Source organism: Neofelis nebulosa, chromosome X (genome assembly GCF_028018385.1).
Source record: "Neofelis nebulosa isolate mNeoNeb1 chromosome X, mNeoNeb1.pri, whole genome shotgun sequence".
Taxonomy (NCBI): domain Eukaryota; kingdom Metazoa; phylum Chordata; class Mammalia; order Carnivora; family Felidae; genus Neofelis; species Neofelis nebulosa.
The window spans coordinates 43,594,705-43,616,671 of NC_080800.1; the positions used below are offsets into that span (position 1 = coordinate 43,594,705).

General features: G+C 42.7%; 1 protein-coding gene across 3 annotated transcripts in view; it reads left to right on the forward strand.

Annotated features, from left to right (window-relative positions):
- Positions 1-6,073: 6,073 nt before the first annotated feature.
- The window catches only part of CLCN5 (chloride voltage-gated channel 5), a 181,952-nt gene continuing 166,058 nt past the window's right edge, over positions 6,074-21,967 (forward strand). Inside the window, exons 1-3 of one of the 3 annotated variants that reach the window (XM_058714458.1) lie at positions 6,074-6,329; positions 6,951-7,026; positions 8,508-8,663. In XM_058714458.1, the coding sequence (XP_058570441.1) occupies positions 8,648-8,663 (16 nt within the window). In that variant the 5' untranslated portion in view covers positions 6,074-6,329; positions 6,951-7,026; positions 8,508-8,647. The remainder of the gene's footprint in view (positions 6,330-6,950; positions 7,027-8,507; positions 8,664-21,967) is intronic. The other 2 variants (XM_058714457.1, XM_058714460.1) reach the window with 2 other exon arrangements.

Sequence of the window (21,967 nt, forward strand, 5' to 3'; positions counted from 1 at the left end):
TGATGTTAGCTGTGGGCTTTTCATAAATGGCTTTTATGATCTTTAAGTATGTTCCTTCTATCCCGACTTTCTCAAGGGTTTTTATTAAGAAAGGGTGCTGGATTTTGTCAAAGGCCTTTTCTGCATCGATTGACAGGATCATATGGTTCTTCTCTTTTTTTTTGTTAATGTGATGTATCACGTTGATCGATTTGCGAATGTTGAACCAGCCCTGCATCCCAGGAATGAATCCCACTTGATCATGGTGAATAATTCTTTTTATATGCTGTTGAATTCGATTTGCTAGTATCTTATTGAGAATTTTTGCATCCATATTCATCAGGGATATTGGCCTGTAGTTCTCTTTTTTTACTGGGTCTCTGTCTGGTTTAGGAATCAAAGTAATACTGGCTTCATAGAATGAGTCTGGAAGTTTTCCTTCCCTTTCTATTTCTTGGAATAGCTTGAGAAGGATAGGTATTATCTCTGCTTTAAACGTCTGGTAGAACTCCCCTGGGAAGCCATCTGGTCCTGGACTCTTATTTGTTGGGAGATTTTTGATAACCGATTCAATTTCTTCGCTGGTTATGGGTCTGTTCAAGCTTTCTATTTCCTCCTGATTGAGTTTTGGAAGAGTGTGGGTGTTTAGGAATTTGTCCATTTCTTCAAGGTTGTCCAATTTGTTGGCATATAATTTTTCATAGTATTCCCTGATAATTGTTTGTATCTCTGAGGGATTGGTTGTAATCATTCCATTTTCATTCATGATTTTATCTATTTGGGTCATCTCCCTTTTCTTTTTGAGAAGCCTGGCTAGAGGTTTGTCAATTTTGTTTATTTTTTCAAAAAACCAACTCTTGGTTTCGTTGATCTGCTCTACAGTTTTTTTAGATTCTATATTGTTTATTTCTGCTCTGATCTTTATGATTTCTCTTCTTCTGCTGGGTTTAGGCTGCCTTTGCTGTTCTGCTTCTATTTCCTTTAGGTGTGCTGTTAGATTTTGTATTTGGGATTTTTCTTGTTTCTTGAGATAGGCCTGGATTGCAATGTATTTCCCTCTCAGGACTGCCTTCGCTGCGTCCCAAAGCGTTTGGATTGTTGTATTTTCATTTTCGTTTGTTTCCATATATTTTTTAATTTCTTCTCTAATTGCCTGGTTGACCCACTCATTCGTTAGTAGGGTGTTCTTTAACCTCCACGCTTTTGGAGGTTTTCCAGACTTTTTCCTGTGGTTGATTTCAAGCTTCATAGCATTGTGGTCTGAAAGTATGCATGGTATAATTTCAATTCTTGTAAACTTATGAAGGGCTGTTTTGTGACCCAGTATATGATCTATCTTGGAGAATGTTCCATGTGCACTCGAGAAGAAAGTATATTCTGTTGCTTTGGGATGCAGAGTTCTAAATATATCTGTCAAGTCCATCTGATCCAATGTATCATTCAGGGCCCTTGTTTCTTTATTGACTGTGTGTCTAGATGATCTATCCATTTCTGTAAGTGGTGTGTTAAAGTCCCCTGCAATGACCACATTCTTATCAATAAGGTTGCTTATGTTTATGAGTAACTGTTTTATATATCTGGGGGCTCCGGTATTTGGCGCATAGACATTTATAATTGTTAGCTCTTCCTGATGGATAGACCCTGTAATTATTATATAATGCCCTTCTTCATCTCTTGTTACAGCCTTTAATTTAAAGTCTAGTTTGTCTGATATAAGTATGGCTACTCCAGCTTTCTTTTGGCTTCCAGTAGCATGATAAATAGTTCTCCATCCCCTCACTCTCAATCTAAAGGTGTCCTCAGATCTAAAATGAGTCTCTTGTAGACAGCAAATAGATGGGTCTTGTTTTTTTATCCATTCTGATACCCTATGTCTTTTGGTTGGCGCATTTAATCCATTTACATTCAGTGTTATTATAGAAAGATACGGGTTTAGAGTCATTGTGATGTCTGTATGTTTTATGCTTGTAGTGATGTCTCTGGTACTTTGTCTCACAGGATCCCCCTTAGGATCTCTTGTAGGGCTGGTTTCGTGGTGACAAATTCCTTCAGTTTTTGTTTGTTTGGGAAGACCTTTATCTCTCCTTCTATTCTAAATGACAGACTTGCTGGATAAAGGATTCTCGGCTGCATATTTTTTCTGTTTAGCACACTGAAGATATCGTGCCAAGCCTTTCTGGCCTGCCAAGTTTCAAAGGAGAGATCAGTCACGAGTCTTATAGGTCTCCCTTTATATGTGAGGGCACGTTTATCCCTTGCTGCTTTCAGAATTTTCTCTTTATCCTTGTATTTTGCCAGTTTCACTATGATATGTCGTGCAGAAGATCGATTCAAGTTACGTCTGAAGGGAGTTCTCTGTGCCTCTTGGATTTCAATGCCTTTTTCCTTCCCCAGTTCAGGGAAGTTCTCAGCTATAATTTCTTCAAGTACCCCTTCAGCACCTTTCCCTCTCTCTTCCTCCTCTGGGATACCAATTATGCGTATATTATTTCTTTTTAGTGTATCACTTAGTTCTCTAATTTTCCCCTCATACTCCTGGATTTTTTTATCTCTCTTTCTTTCAGCTTCCTCTTTCTCCATAACTTTATCTTCTAGTTCACCTATTCTCTCCTCTGCCTCTTCAATCCGAGCCGTGGTGGTTTCCATTTTGTTTTGCATTTCGTTTAAAGCGTTTTTCAGCTCCTCGTGACTGTTCCTTAGTCCCTTGATCTCTGTAGCAAGAGATTCTCTGCTGTCCTGTATACTGTTTTCAAGCCCAGCGATTAATTTTATGACTATTATTCTAAATTCACTTTCTGTTATATTATTTAAATCCTTTTTGATCAGTTCATTAGCTGTTGTTATTTCCTGGAGATTCTTCTGAGGGGAATTCTTCCGTTTGGTCATTTTGGACAGTCCCTGGAGTGGTGAGGACCCGCAGGGCACTTCCCCCGTGCTGTGGTGTATAACTGGAGTTGGTGGGCGGGGCCGCAGTCCGACCTGATGTCTGCCCCCAGCCCACCGCTGGGGCCACAGTCAGACTGGTGAGTGCCTTCTCTTCCCCTCTCCTAGGGGCGGGATTCACTGTGGGGTGGTGTGGCCCGTCTGGTCTACTTGCACACTGCCAGGCTTGTGGTGCTGGGGAGCTGGCGTATTAGCTGGGGTGGGTAGGCAAGGTGCACGGGGGCGGGAGGGGCAGGCTTAGCTCGCTTCTCCTTAGGTGATCCACTTCAGGAGGGGCCCTGTGGCAGCGGGAGGGAGTCAGATCCGCTGCCGGAGGTTTGGCTCCGCAGAAGCACAGAGTTGGGTGTTTGCGCGGAGCGAGCAAGTTCCCTGGCAGGAACTGGTTCTCTTTGGGATTTTGGCTGGGGGATGGGCGGGGGAGATGGCGCTGGCGAGCGCCTTTGTTCCCCGCCAAGCTGAGCTCTGCCGTCCGGGGGCTCAGCAGCTCTCCCTCCCTTTGTCCTCCAGCCTTCCCGCTTTCTGAGCAGAGCTGTTAACTTCTGACCTCCCAGACGCTAAGTCGCGCTTGCTGTCGGAACACAGTCCGTCCGGCCCCTCCGCTTTTGCCAGCCCGACTCGGGGGCTCTGCTTGGCCGGCGAGCCGCCCCTCCGCCCCGGCTCCCTCCCGCCAGTCCGTGGAGCGCGCACCGCCTCGCCGCCCTTCCTACCCTCTTCCGTGGGCCTCTCGTCTGCGCTTGGCTCCGGAGACTCCGTTCTGCTAATCCTCTGGCGGTTTTCTGGGTTCTTTAGGCAGGTGTAGGTGGAATCTAAGTGATCAGCAGGACGCGCGGTGAGCCCAGCGTCCTCCTACGCCGCCATCTTCCCTGTTTCCCGCATCCCGACCGCGAACCCGGCTCCGGCCTGGCTGCAGGCCCCGCGTGCGAGTCGTCTGCCGGCCCTGAACTTGGGGAGGGTAGCCCGGCGGGGGCGGCGGGGCGGCGTTGCTTCCGCTCCCGGGGGGCTTCGGTGCGCGATAAGCTCTTTGTTAGTTCAACCCCGGCTGCTGGCCGGCGTCGGGACGCCCGGCTCCCTTCTGCCCCTGTGCCCGCAGCATCTGCCTCAATCACTTTCTGAATGAAGGACAAATCTCAGTATGACATTCAGGATCTTCCAAAATTCGGCGTGAATTTCTGGTTGTATCCCCCATACACTTCCCTTCCGTAAGCTTCAATCACACAGGAGTACTCACACTAAGTCCTCATAGGTGATTTCCTTTGCACAAGGCATTATTTCCACTTGGATTTACCTTTATCAGAGGAGTCCGCATAACTTTCCTTGGATTTTTTCTAGTTAACTTGTGGCTGTCTCCCACCCTCCCACCCATTACACTATGAGTGCCTGAAGGCAAGGAGGGACTAAATGTTACCAGATAAAGTAAAAATAAGCTTGGACTGAGAAAGCAAAAATCTGGCCATTCATCAGGCTGGAGTATCAGACACAGATAACGCCAGCTGCAAATATAACAGGGAACAGTATTTCTCTCAAAGACACGCTGCAGCTATAAAATGATAACAACTCCCTTTGAGTGACCACCACTTTTCTTTATTCCCTGAGAAACTTTGTTCTCTACAAACATAGACTATCAGAGACTTTGCTGCTTGAAATCATGCCAGTGAGAATAAAACATCCCGCATTTGTGTGGAGGACATAAGGTTCTTGGAAACAAAGAAGCAGCCTGGAATTCCTATCCAGGTGCAGAACTTCGGATAAGGGCTATCTGGACACGACATTCCACCATCTATTTTTTACTTTGGGTTCCCAAGGAAACCAGTGTCTGGGTTCATTTCACAGCCCAGACTCGATGTTGTTGACCCCTTCACACAGTGCTGCTTTGAGCTTACGGAAAACAGTCCTTCATTAAAATTTATTTAAACTCCACCCTTCCCTCAAATTCTGTAATGATTGTTTTTTTTTTTTTTTTTTTTTTGGTTAGATGTCCCATGGTTTCTCTTGTGCATGGCCTTCTTCATTGCAATGGTCAAAAAGCCTGACTTTTAGATTGCCTGGATTGACTACATGGATTCTGGTCTCAGTTCTGCTGATAACTAATTAGGATCATCTTAAATAAGTCAGTGCACTCCATTGGCCTATTTCCTCTTCTATAAAATGAGGGGCCATTTCTTCCAATTCTACGGTAAGCACTTTGGCGTCAGGAAGGTCTATTTTGGACTCTCAGTTCTACCACTTACTAAAACCTATGATTTTTGCTTTTCCGAGCCTCTGTTTAGTAATTATTAAAATGGTGAGATAATACTGGGGCGCCTGGGCGGCTCAGTTGGTTAAGTGTGGGACTCTTGATTTAGGCTCAGTTCATGATGTCACAGTTTGATATCCAAAGCCTTGCGTTGGCCACAGGGAGCCTGCTTGGGATTCTCCCCCTCCCTCCTTCTCTCTCTCTCTCTGCCCCTCCCCTGCTCACGCACTCTCTCTCTCTCTCACAATAAACTTTAAAAAATGGTGATAATGGGGAAAACTGCTATGTAGATTATCCAGTGCTGCAAAATAAATAAATAAACTTAAAAAAAATGGTGATCATAGGGAAAACTGCCGTGTAGATTATCCAGTGCTGCAACGAGGCCCAAGTAGACTGTTATAAGCATCACTATATTTGATCACTATTCCTACTCCTGTTATGTGAGCTCAGAGAAGTTACCTAATCTGTCTGTGCGTCTGTTTTCTCATGAATTAAAGCGTAGAATGATAGTATGTACCCCAGTGCGATTATTGTGGGCACTAAATGAGATGAAAGTGAGTTAAGGGCTTAGCACAGTGCCTGGCACGTAATTAGAGGCTCAAAATATGTCAGCTAATGTAATTAGTATTAGATTACTACTAGCTATTCTGTCGGCCAGAAGCTCGGCATAAACAGTTTCATTCTAAGGACAAAACCCCAAAGAATCGTACTCCAGGTTATTAACAGTGAAGCATAATGGGAGCATTTCCTTTTCAAAAGCAATCGGCACGCCCAACACGGGGTTAGGGCCCGCCCAGTCCTCATTAAATATGGCAGCGAGCAGGGCCGACTTACTGCGGTTGCGCACGCGGAAACTCCTCCTACGTCGCTTTCTCCGCCCGGCCTCCTTCCCACCTCGCCTCACCCCCGCCCCGCCAGGGCCGAGGTGTCGGGAGAAGGCCGGGTAGGGCGCGCAAGCGCAGACTTTGGCTGTGTTTGGCCGATACTTGTGAGGCGCCTGTCACATGAGCCGCGCGCCCGCTCCGCTCCCCCTCCTCCCGTCTGGGCTGTGAATGAAGCTCTGCCGGCTACGTGGGGCGCTAGCTCGGCTTGGTGTACTGGACGCCAGAGCCGACTGAGCGCTCGGCCCGCCGGCGGCCGAGACGGGCTCCGCCGCCCCTGACCTCGGCGACAGGTAAAGAGAGATGGGCTGTCGCTTCCCCAACAGGTCCTTGGCGGGCCTCCGGCCCCCGACCCACCCGCGGAGCACCCCGTGGGCGCAGCGACACAGGGGAAGCGCTACCCCGATGGCTCGGTCCCCCGGAGAGGGGGGGTTCCCCTTGCCCGGACGCCGCCGCCTGGCACTCGGAAGAGTTAGACCGGCTAGTTCCAGCCAGTGCAGGGCGGCATCTTCCCGGGAGCCCTGCCCTATTCTCTGAGCCAGGGTCCTTGCGCTGTCCCAGCGAAGTTTTCTCGCGGAGCGGCGCCAAGCCCGTCCCGCTTTTGAATGGGGGGGGGGGGAGGCTGGCTGCAGGCGTCCCCTTTCCAGGACTGGGGCAGAGTGGTTTTGGCTGGTGAAGCTCTTTCGAGGCCCCGCTGTTCTTCCTCCCGCTCTGGACTCGCAGGTTGGTGTGGGTCTTAGCGAAGTGTACTGCAGACTCTCAGAAAAGTCGTTGTGGCGAGTTTTCCTTTTTCCCACTTAGCGCGGGTGGCTGGTTCTCTCCAGACATTCCAGGCTTGCGCTTGAGCGCCTTCACCCTGAAGGGGAAAGCTTTACCTTCACATTGATGCACGTTTACGTTTCTTAACATCTCAGAGCAAATCAGTTTCCTGGAGTGCTAAGCGAAATTGTACGTGTGCCCGTGTGATAACGTCAGTGTAAGCTACCCCGAGTAAGTGAGGGAAATCCTGAAGTGTGGAGCATAAAAAGCCAGTAAGAATCTGCTTTACATAAACTTCATACATTTATTAGCAACTACCCGGGTTTGACTTCAGAGATGTTAAATTTCTCCTGGTCCCACGAGGCGCGGACCACTACTTAACGCGAAATAAGAGAGAGAGAGAGAGAGAGAGAGAGAGAGAGAGAGAGAGAAACAGAGAAAGAAAGAAAGAAAGAGAAAGAAAGAAAGAGAAAGAAAGAAAGAAAAGGGCAAACCAAAACAAACTGTCCAGGGTTCTAGACAAGTCATCGGAGCGCTTTTTCCTGGTGAATTCATCCTTGGACTTGGGACTTCCTAAGTTTTCTTGGACTTTCGCAAACCTTTGCTTATCCAACGCATTGGTTCCCCCCCTCTATTGGTGCTGTTGGGGCTAGTGTCCACATTTACGCTCTTTTCCTTAAACAAAAGTCATCAAGGAAGACCCAAATGATGACTCTCAAGTTCGTGTTAGTCTTCACGCATGCATTAGAGCTTTCATTTCGCAGGTGGAGGTGCTGCTTGTGTAAAAGCTATGGAAATAGCAACCTACTTTCATGTTGACCAAGTCAAAAACTTGAGGTCTTTTGCTTAGAAAAAGCTGATGACTTGGGTGCTAAATAAGGAAGACCAATTTATTAAGAACTGGTTTAAATGGGCAGCACAGCGTTTAATATATTAAGCCCCTGAATCAAACGAAGTAGTCAGACATTATGTTTTTGTCCCTCTGATTCCTAGCTCCTTTCATATCCTTGCAAATAGTATTGCCCTAAGACCGAATTTGACTTTTTAAGTTTAGGAATTAGCTGAATTAATTGGTAGTACTTAAATTAGTATTCTATTTTTATTTTTTTTTCTTTTCTTCTTCTTACCCCTGATTATAAAAGCAATATATGCTTCTTTTAGGACATTGGCAAAGTGCGGGGAAGTATAGTGAAGCAGAGAGAAAGAACCACGACCCAAAGGGCATTGCTCTTAACTTTTTATTATGCTTGCTTGCTTCTCCATTCCTATACAAGATCTATTTTAAAACTTTAAATATTACAAAAGTTGTTCTCCTTTCTACTAAGTTTTAAATGGCAAGTTGGGTGCTGGGGTGGGTGGTAGGAGAGGGCAATGGATATTATGCTGTTCTTCATTCCCCAAACTGTGGAATGTGAATATAGGGAAGACATTTAATGGTTATCTCATCCAACCACGCATCCTTTGAGATTCTGAAACCCATTTACTGAAGATCCAGTGATTCACGCAGAATTGGACAGCACTCAGTGGCAATAGTAACTAACTCTGGATCTTACCATTCTATCTTTCTAAAGCAGTACTTCGCTGGGAAAAACTCGGCACTACCCATGTCTGCATGTCTTTGAAGGAGAGGTTCAAAGAGGGACAGGAGGTAATTCTTAAAGATTTGAATTTTTTTTTCATTTAGATATTCATTTTGCTATTCACATTTTTAGGTTGAGGGCTTGAACTTCTTGCAGAAAACAAGGCCACACAGCGGCTGGTCTGTCTACATCCCATTCAAGCCTTCTTATAAAACTGGAGGGCTTTGGGAAACCAAGTGTGTGACCCCAGCGTGGGAGAAGAAAAGCTGAAGATGGCCATGTGGCAGGGTAAGAAATCAGAACTTATTTCTCTAACTGGTTTTTCCTCCATCCCAACCCAACCCCCCAAGCCGGTGGCAGGCAGCCAACCAGTCCTTTCTTTAACCCTTTGTCTCCACAAAGACAAAAGTATATTAATTTAAAAGAAGATCAGGTGAACATAAGGGAAGCAAAACAAAAATAATATAAAAACGGAGGAGCACAAAACAGAAGAGACTCATAAATATGGAGAACAAACTGAGGGTTGCTGGAGGGGTTGTGGGAGGGCAGATGGGCTAAATGGGTAAGGGGCATTAAGGAATGATCTCCTGAAATCACTGTTTCACTATATGCTAACTAATTTGGATGTAAATTTTAAAAAATAAAAAATAAAATTAAAAAGAAGTTGCTGCTACCTAGAAGTTTCACCTGTTTTAAAGTAGGGGTGGAGAGGTAGGGGGACGGTGGTAGCAAGAAAATGTAATGCCAGAAGCCTTTTGAAAGAACTCCCTTCTTTCGAACATGTGCTTGTAGGGGTTATGTGTGAGGAAACAGGATTTTTTTTTTCATAGTTGTGTTTTTTATTTGTTTCTTGCAAATTCCTTATCATAAGGTTCTCAATGGTGGGGGAGACAGATGTCAGCACCTCCCTGGCTTCTTCTTCCCCGTAAAGACTTTAAAGCATATTTAATGTTATAGTGTTTATATTTGGTGATGGAAGAAAATGCCCGTTTTAATAGTTTGAACTACCCAAGAGCAAAACTCAACGGTGGTGTCTTACCTGATGGATTTACATCTCTTGTGAACCTAGGAATTCCTACCACCTGCAAAGTTATTTTTTATTTTTGGTGGGGTTCAGGGTCGTGTCCTTGGGGGAGTATCAGAATTTCTGGGGCTGTGTGGGATTTTTATGTTTTTCAAAAAGGAGTGTGGGTTTAAGAAATGATAGACAAACACTACCCAGACTGGTCTGTGACCCAGAAACGGTTAAGAACCACTTGGAGTCGAATGCAAGAAGTTATATAGCTATAGGTATTCATCAGGTAGGTTTGTTGGTTGCTAATGTATCTGTTAAAACTTTCTCCTGTTGGTTATGGCTTCAAATACGAAGGCACACAAATGCAACATGTATTTTTGATGTATGAGGATTGTTACTTTGAAGATGTTTGTTGAAATGGGAATTGGCTTGTATCACTCGCTTTGGGCGTTTATCAGGAGCAGTTTGGCAATTCTTGTTTATTTATTTATTTTTTTTGGCAATTCTTGTTTAAATCGTGAGGTATTCTTTCATTCAACAAACATAATACAGAGGTGAATAAGACACAGAGCCCTAGAGGGTTCTTTCTCTTATGGGAAAGGCAGACATATAGACAAATGATTGCATTAGGTTGAATTAAGTGTTAGAATAGGGAGAGGTGCAAAATGTGATGGAAGCCCAGAGAAAGGCATGATGAATTCTGAGTTTTGACCTGGTCTAAAAAAAAAAAAATGAGTGGGAGTTTGCCAGATGGGCGAATGAGAGAATTGCATTCTGGGCAGACAGAGAAGCACTGTTTGGGAACTTCCAAGTTGCTCCGTTTGCCTCGTGTGAGATGTGTGGGCCACGACCTCGGATGAAGCTGGGAAGGTAGTTGGAGGCCGGATAATAAAGGACCTTGTATGTTCTAGGAAGGATTTTACACTTTATCCGGGAGACAAAGATTCTAAACAGGGAAGTAACATAATCAGATTTTGTTTCAGAAAGATTACTTTGGCTGCAGTGTTGAGGTGGAGTTGGAGCTGGAGAGAAAGAAAGCCAAGAGCTAGTTGGGAGCTGGTTGGGAGGTTTCTGGTAGAGCACTTGAGGGAAGGAGTTGGGAGTCTGAGCAGAAGCGGGGGCAGCAAGGATAGAGAGCACAGGGTGAATTCTACAAATGTTCTGTGACCAGATGTGGGGGGAACAGGGCCTGGGTTGACACCCAGTTTGAGTGCTTGCGGCGGGTGGTGCCAGTCCCCGAGACTGGGGACCTAGCCTCGGGAAGATGTGAGAAGAGCATATGGGGATGGATGGTGGGGAGTTAGTGTACTAACTTTGGTTTGGCTTCTTTTGCTTGAGACACCTATGGGCTGTTAGGTTCATGATTAAAAGGTGGTGCTGGAAGTTTGTGAAGGTGGGGATCTAAAGTTTTGTTCCTAATGATGCATAAAGAGCTTGTGTTTTTTCTCTTTAGTGGAAACACCATTAGTAGTTAATGATTTATTTTCTAATAAAAACGTTCTAGTGAATACCAATTCTTAATAAAATGTCATAGTTTCTTCTTTTTTAACGTTTATTTATTTTGAGAGAGAATGATAGAGTGAGAATGTGTGAGCCAGGAGGGGCAGAGAGAGAGGGAGAGAGAGAGTCCCAAGCAGGTTCTGTGCTCTCAGCAAATGGAGCTCGATGCAGGGCTCAATCACATGTACTGTGAGATCATAACTGGGACCAAATCAAGAGTCAGACACTTAACGGACTGAGCCACCTAGGTATCCCTGTCATATATATTTTTTGCCCCTGTCGTATTTTCTTAATCATATATTTTGTTCTCTCAGGCCCTAAAATCGGGTCTGCTTAAAATGACATTGGAGTAAAACCAAATTTTCTTAGCATTAGTGAATAGGGGAGTATTCCATATAAGTAATTGCAACTTATTTTTTGTTATGTGCAACATCTAAAGTGACAAGCAATAGTGACAATGATAGTTTGGCTGGCACTATGGTAGAATAGTTAAAAATACAGATTTGGGTTCAACTCTGATGGGTCCATCACTTGGTAGCTGTGAGACCTGGGGCAAGTCCCTTACCCTCTCTGTGTCTCAGTTTCCTCCTCTGTAAAATGAGGATAATAATAGAACTCACCTTATAGGGTCATTTTGAAGATTAATATATACAAAGCACTTAGGACATAGTACGTGCCATGTAAATGTGTGCCTTTATTATTAGTAAGACATTTAGAATATTGCCCAGCATATAATACGTGCTCATTAAAATTTATCAGTAGCTGCTGTTGTTACTACTATGACTACTGCTACTACTTATACAACCACCATTATTGTTGTCACTATTACTTTGCTATATCCTGGGGTGACCCTGGAACCCTGTTCTGTTGAGGGAATTTCAGGTTGTCCTTGGAAGCCCTACCCTGTAGTAGTCTATTTGAGTCTTTAGGTAGAGGCTTAGATCTGAAGAGATCCTTAGAAAACATCTAGCCCAACCCCTAGAAGTGAAGTGACATGCCCATGCTCAAACAGGTTGATGGTGGTGACAGGACTAAAACCCAGGTGTCCTGGTTCCCTATTCCAGTTTTTCCATGGGCTCGGAGGAGGGAATGGGTGGGTCTATCCTCAGCTCAAGGAAGCTTGGAGTCAGTTTCTGGAGGTAGTTAAGGAACTCTAAGAGCTAGAAGAAGCCAATCCTCCTTAGTCTCTTGGGTCAGTGGTATCTAGTTCCTCCACAGAGAGTTTTATCAGAACTCCCATACCCCTCAAACATGGCCAACATTATTATTTTGACTTCATTTGATGAAGCCCTGTAACATATTTCCTGGCCGCTTTAAACATAGCCTCCTGGGCATAATTTAGTATTTTTGATAACTCAGGGTCATCATTAATACCATCAGATTTATTGATCTAATTGTCAAGAAGTTATTGACAAGAGAACTAGCCAGTTTGGGGTTGGATGAGGTTGGACACATATTGTCAGGTATTATTTATTCATTTATCATTAAAAATTTTTTAATGTTTATTTTTGAGCGAGAGAGAGAGAGCAAGTGAGCATGAGCAGGGGAGGAACAGAGAGAAAGGGAGACAGAACCCGAAGCAGGTTCCAGGCTCTGAGCTGTCAGCACAGAGCCCAATGTGGGGCTGGAACCCAAGAACCATAAGATCATGACCTGAGCCAAAGTCGGATGCTTAACTGACTGAGCCACCCAGGTGCTCCCCAATTATCATTTATTAGGTACCAGTTTTGCACCAGGCACAGTGCTGAGCCCTAGAGGTGCAATGGTTAGTAAAAATAGGTATGGTCTCTACTCTCATGGAGCTTGCCAACTAGGATAAAGGTAGCATTTCAAATTCATAAAATCATTTATTTAACAAATGTGCTGAAGTAATTTGGAAAAAAATGACAACAATATAAATTTAGAAGATTAAACTACTGTTTCTTAATAAAGGAGAGGGTGCATCAGAGTTGTCCAGGGTGCTTTAAAAACTATTCCTACTCAGGTCTCAGACTCCCCAAATTGGAATTCAGTCTTAGGACCTGCACATTAAAAAAACAAAAAACAAAAAACAAAAAAACAAAACTCTGTAAGCAGTTCTGATGTGTAATCCTTTTTGGATTACATGTACACTGCTACATTAAAGAATGAAAACTTTGAAAAAGAGAGATGATAGGAGAGTATATAGTGTTGGGGTAGGGAAGGTATTTGTATGCATAATATCAAAGGTAAAGTAATAAATAAAATATTAATATAATCAACTATATGCAAATTTAAAATCCTGCAAAACCCGTGAAGTTAATGACAAAACTGGAAGCAGTTGCAACAAGACTCATTATTCAGAGCAATAAGAAAAATACAAGTATCTGACTAGAAAAATGTGCCAAGGTTGGGAATAGGAAAATACGTAAAAGAAGAAATCTAAATGGCCAATAAATGTGAAAAAATGTTCTATCTCAGTGGTAGTCAAAGAAAGGAGATTTAAGATGGCATACCATTTTCTCCAATATAATTTGCAAAGATTAAAAAGGAATGACAGGGGCGCCTGGGTGGCTTAGTTGGTTAAGCCTCCAACTTCAGCTTAGGTCATGATCTCATGGTTCATGGGTTTGAGTCCCGTGTCAGGCTCTGTGCTGATAGCTGGAGCCTGGAGCCTGCTTCAGATTCTTTGTCTCCCTTTTCTGTCCCTCCCCTGCTCATGCTCTGTCTCTCTCTCTCTCAAAAATAAACATTAAAAGAAATAATAAATAAATAAATAAATAAATAAAATAAATAAAAGGAATGACAAAACTCAGTGTTGGCAAGGACATGAGGAAGCAGGCATTCTCTTGCACTTCTGGTGGGAATGTCCTTTTGGCATTATCAAAAGCTTTAAAAAACACGTTTACCTTTTGACCCAGCATTTTTTTTTTTTTAATTTATCCCAAGGAAGTAATTAAGGACGTACACAAAAGTGTGTCAATAAGGGTATTCATGGCAGCATTTTCTATAGTGGGAAAAATTGGTAACACTTGCATTCTGATGTAGTAATACAGTGGAATAGTATATCACTACTACAAATGATTATAAATGTATCATTCCTATAAATGTATAATCATTCCTAAAAATGATTAGTGCCGAGTTCTACATAGAAATAGGTTCAGGGGTGCCTGGGTGGCTCAGTTTGTTAAGTGTCTGACTTCAGCTCGGGTTATAATCTTGTAGTCTGTGAATTTGAAGCTCGCATCAGGCTCTGTGCTAACAGCTCAGAGCCTGGAGCCTGCTTCCGATTCTGTGTGTGTGTGTCTCTCTCTCTCTCTGCCCCTCCTGTGCTCACACTCTGTCTCTCAAAAATGTATAAATGTTAAAAAAAATAATAGGTTCATAATATGATGTTATATGAGTGGTGGGCAGGGGGAATCATATCCCAGATTATCGGTAGTTAAAAGCCTGGGATCTGGGGATGAAAGGTACATTGTAGGGAATATAGTCAATGGTATCGTAATAGCATTGCATGGTGACAGATGGTAACTACACTTATGTTGAGCACAGCATAATGTATAGACTTGTGGAATCACTGTAATGTACACCTGAAACTAATGTAACATTTTGTGTCAGCTATACTCAAATAGGAAAAAAAGTCTGGGAGGGGCCCTTGGGTGGCTCATTTGGTTAAGTGTCCGACTTTTGGTTTCGGCTCAGGTCATGATCTCCTAACAGTTACAGTGGGAAGCCTGCTTAGGATTTCTCTCTTCCTCTCTCTCTCCCCTGCTTAAGCTCTGACTCTCTCAAAAAATAAAGAAACATAAAAAAGTTAAAAAAGAAAAGAAAAAAGTCTGGGCTCTGGGCTTAGGGTTAGATCGAAATCCTAGCCTTATCAGCTGGGTAATGTTGGGAAGTTATTACCTGAGTGTTCCTCAGCTTCAATGTTAGTAAGAGAGGGATAAAATAGCAACAAACCTGATAGTTCCCAACACCCAGTCGGATCACCTGGGGATCTCTTAAACCCTCCCAAGGCCAGGCCTCACCCAGTCGATTAGAATCCTCAGTCCTTAGGGATTGGATGCAGCCCTCAGAGTTTTTGAAGCTCCCTGGGTGACTTCAGTGTGTAGACAAGTTTGGGAACCATTGAGCTAACATATAAGCTGGTTATAAATATGAGAAAATCATGTGGTAAGTAGTCAATATGTGGTAACTATTATTAGTGACTGTTATTTTTTTTATTAATAATATGACCCCATTTTAATATATGTGTTTGTGTCCATGTATGTATAATAAGAAAAACCTGAGGGGATGTGCACAAAAGTATTTAAAAAAAGAAATTAGAATTGACTTTATTTTTGCTTACTTGTATCTTCCAATTTCTCTGTAAATACCATGGATTCCTCACTAATTTTTGAAAAGTGTAACTTCTGAAGGAAATATCCAATATATGTGCATAGCTTTTATATGCTATTGTGTTTATAATAGTGAAAAACTGAAGACACAGTTTCTATAGTAGGGGAATGTAAGTAAATTATGGAAGGTCCATATAGTAAAATATGGGGCCATTAAATATGAAGACCAATGCTGAGGAAAATCATTATGATACAGTGTGAGAGTATATGGGATGGTGCCATTTCCATCTTTGTAATTTAAGTGTGCAGTTCTTTGTGTCTCTGTGTTTACATGTTACATATATATCTGTGGATGTGATGATAAATATGGAATGGAAGGAAAGGAACCAAAGTTGTTTTTGAGAGAGAGAGAGAGAGAGAGAGAGAGAGAGAGAGAGAGAGAGAGAGAATATATGAACGGGGGAGGGGCAGAGAAAGAGGGAAACACAGAATCCGAAGCAGGCTCCAGGCTCCAGGCTCCACGTTTTGAGCTGTCAGCACAGAGCCCGACTTAGGGGTCAAACTCAGGAACCATGAGGTCATGACCTGAGTCAGGCACTTAACTGATTGAGCCACACAGGTGCCCCTGGAAAGGAACCAAAGTTGTTAAAGTGGCTATCTCCAGACAGTAGGATGCCTTTCTGTTTTTTCCCCTTTTCATTCTTTTATTTTCCAAATTTTATACGATGAATAGGTATTACTTTTGTAATAAAAATGAGTTATTTGAAAATGAGATACACAATGATAGTGCCACCAACAAGGAGTGAATTGTGTGGGCTTCTGGACAACTGCTTCAGTCACTTTGTACCCCTTGCCCCTCCTCCACATTAAAAAAAAAAAGAAACCAAGACCCCAAGGGTTTGGTCAGAGCAGTTTTTCTTTTCTCTTTCTTTCTTTCTTTCTTTCTTTTTTTTTTTTTTTTTTTTGCTATTAATACTTCCTCAAGTCCTCTTGTAATTTTTGGCCATCTCTCCTATTGACTCCAGAAACTCTTTTGGGAGTGAGAGTGGGGACAGGCAGAGAGATTATGCAAAAATTGGGAAATTACACTTACTCTCATGTGGAGGTTACATAATGAGGTGAGGCGGCAACAATGCCAGGATAAGCATGAAAATAAGACAGAGGAAAACTGTAATAAAACTTAGTTGCAACGAGAAACTCAGATTTAAAGGAAGTACATTTCAACCTTACAGATTTTTTTTCTTAGCACATCACAGTGTATCTGTAAACACTCTGGTGATTTAGCTAACACATTGGGGCCAGGGGAGCATCACAAAACAGTTAGTGAGTTGGAGACAGAGTTTCAGTGTGAAATCTGGATAGCTGTGTGGCTTGATAGTTGGACCACCATCATCTAGGAAAAGCCATCTGCTCCTGCCTGTTGACCAAAATGTTAGTATCTGCACGGCTCTTAAACAAAAATTATGTTGTTAGAGCAGGAGTAAGGAAGCAGAGCACCCACCCTCCCCTTTTTTTTCTTTATCTGGCATAGTGTCTCAACTATTGTAGGTACAAGAAAATAATTCTTCATCTCTTTTCACTATTGCCTCTACAACTCCTCAGAGGGGCAGAAGAGGTGGGGATGAATAGGAGGTAAACAAACATGATCTTTGAGAAGATTTCTGTTTCTCTAAGAACCAGCCATTCCTTCTCAAGCATACAGTTGTGGAAGGAGCATGGACCGTGGAATCTGATACACCTGAATCTGAACCTGGCCCTGCCAGGTGGTGGCCAAAGTACCTAAACTCTGAAAGCCTCAATTGTCTCATCAGGGGTCAAGTGCGGTCTCTGGAGACAGACTCCCTGGGTTTGTGTATTCGCTGTCACTGCTACCTGTAGGCAAGTTATTTTATATACTGTGCCTCACTCTCTTCATCGGCAAAATGGGTTAATAATAATTGTACCTACTCATAGGATTATTGGGAAGATGAAATGAGTTAATACATATATAGCCTTTGAACACTGCCTGGCACAGGTTAAGCACTCACAAATGTTGACCTTTGCTATTAAAATATGCAAAAGTATATGACAATACTTGCCTCACATGATTGTAGATGAGAATGAGAATCACCAAAATGTTCACCTGTTGTAGCTGTTCTGACTGTATTATAATCGCAGCAGAAAAAAAAATCGATATATTCTTAAAGGGATTTAAAAAAAGTTTTTTTTAAGTTTATTTATTTTGAGACAGAGACAGTGAGCAGGGGAATAGCAGAGAGAAGGAGAGAGAGAATCCCAAGCAGACTCCCCACTATCAGTACAGAGCCCGATGCAGGGCTCGAACTCAGAAACCGTGAGATCATGACCTGAGCTGAAACCAACAGTCGGACGCTTAACTGACAGAGCTGCTCAGGCACCCCTTAAAGGGATGTTTTTAAACAGGAAAGGATCTTTCAAGGTGATCCATTTCAAACATTTCATCTTACAAAGGAGGAAACTGAGGCCCAGGGAAACTGTGAGTATCACAGCTGTCATATGGTGCCTTGAGCCAGGACGATGCCCCAGGCTACTGATAATCAGTGCTGCCTAGTATGCTCTCTCTGCCAGTCTGTCTGCCTCTTTAGCCCTACTGCAGTTATACTGCCTCCCCTAGGCTTGGCTGTTTTATAATTTTCTGCTAAACGTTAGTCTTTCCCTACTATGCATTATTGCTACTTTGAAAAGTTTAGGGTTTTTTTCCTCCCAAAGAATTGTTTTTTCACTGAGGCTTCCAAGGTGGTTTTTTTTTTCCTGTCACTCTGTTGGCATTTTTGAAATAAACTATAGGTTATGTTTTAACCAGAATTATGATTCAAAGCTTCCTGTTTCATGTAATGCTGTTCTGTGTGTGGCAGGATGGGAGGGGGGACTAGAAAGTTTCACTATGGGTGGCAGCAAATGCCAGATTCTTCTTATTTTTCCTACTTTCTGTTATAGACCTGTGGCCCAACCAGAGACGCTGTTGAGGAGTTAATAGGATGAGGTAACTCCCTTAAGTAATGGCTTATTTTGATGCTTTTCAACCCGATACCATTCAGGCATTAGGTAGCATTTTCTTATATGTATTTAGGATTTCTGCCCTGACTACTTCCATGAAGAGCAACCCAGAAATTGCAACATAGAGCAGTTAGAAATAAATTCAGGAAAGGGACTATCTGGTGGAAATGAAATAGGTATTACCAAGCATGTGAGATACTCAGGACACTGAATCTTTTTCTTTCCTTCTTCTGCACCCCCCTACAAAAAGATAAGCACACTAAATTCCATTATTATTATTATTATTACTGTTATTTGTTTTAGGTTTTTATTTTAATCCTAGTTAGTTAACATACAGTGTTATATTAGTTTTAGGTGTACAATATAGTGATTTGACAGTTCCATACATTAAATTACATTATTGACATCTTCTGGTCAAAAAAGGTGTTCAGATGTAGAGAGCTCTCCTGGCCCTGTGTGTGCTAAGTCTTCTGGTCCTCACACCACCCTCCACTGCCCTGGTCTGGCCTGCGGCCACCTACAGCTCAACACTGAATATTCTCAGGTTGAAGTCATGGTTTTTCCTATATAGCTTAAGAGTGGTAAGAAGCAGGTGGGCAGAGGAATCACTGCCATCCGAATTTTCAATTTTCTGCCAAGGCCTTCTTTTCCTTGGGTTCTGTACCCTGGTAATAAATAATAATAATAGAGCCTCATTCTCTCCATTGAATGACTGTGCACCATCCACCCAGATATCAAAGCCAAAAGTCTGAGACGCACTGCACAGCCCTTTCCCTTCTCTGCTTGCAGTCGCCTCCTGATGGCCTAGATCGTATTCCTAGCAAATGTCTACTTTCCGCCATCAGCTAAGGGTCCTCTATTCTCTGTAGTCTTTCCTGAAACCTTGCCCATCCTCTGGTAAAATTAGCCTTTCCCTTCTTTGCGTGTTTCCCCGCTCTCTCGTATATGTCTTGAGGGCATTGGCTGTATTTGTTCAGTACGTTTGTTTTCATGTCTGCTGTGTGCCAGGCACTGCATTGGGTAGGTGCTGGGGTTAGAGCAGTGAACACAAAAGCCATGATTCTTGCCCTCCTAAGCCTTGCAGTCATGTGGGGAAGCTGGTATTCAAACATATGCACAAACATTTCAGTATGAAGTATTATGATATGAAGTAAAGTTCTAAAAAAAAGAATAAGACAATTTATTGGGAGAAGGGGTCTGGAATGAAGTGACAAGTTCAGCAGAGGCCAAAAGATGGATAGGAGCTATCTAGGTGAAGAGCTGGTGGAAGGGCATACCAGGCGGAGGAAATGAAGTGGAAATCCCTGAGGTGGCAAGAACCTGGATTCTTCCCCAGTGTGGTGGTCCATTGTGGCTGGACAATCGTGAATGAGATATACAGGGGATTGGGATGAACTGGAAGGGTGGGCAAGGCTCTGGTAACACAGGGTTTGTAGGCCGTGTTACTCAGTATCCTAAGTGCAGTGTTAGGGCTTCAGGGATAGATTGCATGGGGCAGGGCAACAGTGAATGAGGGGAGGGCCTCATTCATCTTTGCATCCCAGCTACCTGACAGAGAGTACGCAGAACATACTATGTGCTCATGGGATCTTTGTTTAATGAGTAATAATTGCCTTGCCTTCCTACCAGGATTGTCATGAAGATTAAATGGGGTAAAATATGCTAAGGTGCTTTGCAACATACACAATGTTAAACAAGTGTTATTCTAGATGTGGTCCACTAGATTCTGTGCAGTGACGCTTGCAGATGTTCACTATCATTGGAAAAAACCTGATTCTCTGTTAAAGTAGCAAAATCTTTCAATCAGATCATCCCATACCATGAATATGCTGATATACTGAGGTGTACATATTCAAAGTGTGCCTGCATTGCCAGTGACTTTAATTATGGGTGAGTGAAAACCACCTTATGTGATACCATTATATGTTAGAGATAAATTACCAGGAGCAGTGTATGTTTCTCTTCTGTGCTAAATTCACTCAGTAAATCTCCGAACCTAAGGAATGCATTATTTAGGAGCTGGATTAATTCTGTGGAATGGCACCCTCTGAATTTGCATTTGGACAAGGGCAAGGTTAATCACAGCAAGGTGAGGATGCCACCAACTGTGGCATTTGGCTTTCCAGAGTATGTTAAAAAAAAAATGTAACAAAATCATTAGGGCTTTGCTATTTTTGTGTTAAAATATCTAGTTCCTTATTTGAGCTACAGAAACTTCAGATGAGGTGATTGGTTTAAAAGCCCCCTTCTGACTTTGTCTCAGGTCATGATCTCACGGTTCATGGGTTTGAACCCTGCGTCAGGCTCTGTGCTGACAGCTCAGAGCCTGGAGCTTGCTTCGGATTGTGTGTCTCCCTCTCTCTCTCTGCCCCTCCCCTGCTCATGCTCTGTCTCTCAAAAATAAATAAGCATTAAAAAAATTTTTTTAAAGCCCCTTTCTGTGCAGAGTCAGAGGAAGTATTAGAGCCCACTTGGAGGGCAGTTTGGAAGTTCTTATGAAAATGTAAGATGTGTATACCTTTTGTCTCAGTGAATCTAGTCTAAGAAGGAAGTGCACAAAAGTCACTTTTTACGAGGATGCTAGTCATTTCATTGTTGCTCCATTTTCACTACTGACAGTCTTGACGTCCGTCATGAGAGGCTGGTTATATTAATAATGGTGTATGTATGCACCCAATGGAATGCTGTGCATTTTATGAAAAAGAATGAGGTAGATCTATAGATAATGATAGGGAGTGGTGTCCAAGATACATTTTAAATGGAAAAAAAGGTACAGAATGGTATTGTATGATCCCATCCGTACAACTGAAAGAAGGGGGGAGGTAAAGGGTAGATGGATATGAGTTTGTATATACATATGCATGGACATTTTCTGGAATGATAGATGAGAAACAGCAGTTGTTACCTTAGAGTTTAGGGGTTGGCAGGGGTAGGGGTTTTCATTTTCACCCGATACCTTTCTATATTGCTTGACTTGTTTACAACAAGCTATAATGCCTTTAGGTAATAAAATTTGAATAAAACCTGTACCTCATTTGATTCTTTTCTTGATGCTATTCTAAGAAATAAAAGGTATAATAATGGCTGAGGTGAGAGGTCAGGTCTGAAGTATAGGAGGCAGAGTCTGGGCAAATCAAGGGCCTCTGAAAGCTTCCAGGGAATCATCATGGCCAGGGGGCTTAGGGGGGCTGTGGTTTTGTTAAAGCTTAATGCTAAGGGGTGCCTGTGTCACTCAGTAGGTTAAGCAACTGACTTCAGCTCAGGTCATGATCTTACAGTTCGTGAGTTCGAGCCCCACATAGGGCTTGGTGCTGTCAGCGCAGAGCCCGCATCGGATCCTCTGTTTCCCCTCTCTCTCTGCCCCTCCCCTGCTCGCTTGCTTGCCCTCTCAAAAATAAATAAACATTAAAAAAAAGCTTAATGCTAAGAAAGTAAGTGAGAAAATTAGGTGAAAAAACTCATGATTTTATTCATTTTTTTCCTTTGTTCTTTTTTTTTGATGAAGCAATTTTAATTGTGTCATTAGTTTTGATATGTAGGTATTTTAATACCTAAGTTGTAGAGTAATTGTATTCTAGGCCACAATTAAGCAGTTAAGTGTCTTCGTGTCTGGATAAATAGTTGTTGTTCTTGTCCAACTTGTTTAAATATTGTATAAGGGAATGCTGGGCTACAGTTCCTTGAGCTTTTTGCTCAAGGTCCTGACAAGGAATACAGATATAGTCTTATGTTTGAAATGAAGAAGATATAGGTTGCCTTCCATTTAC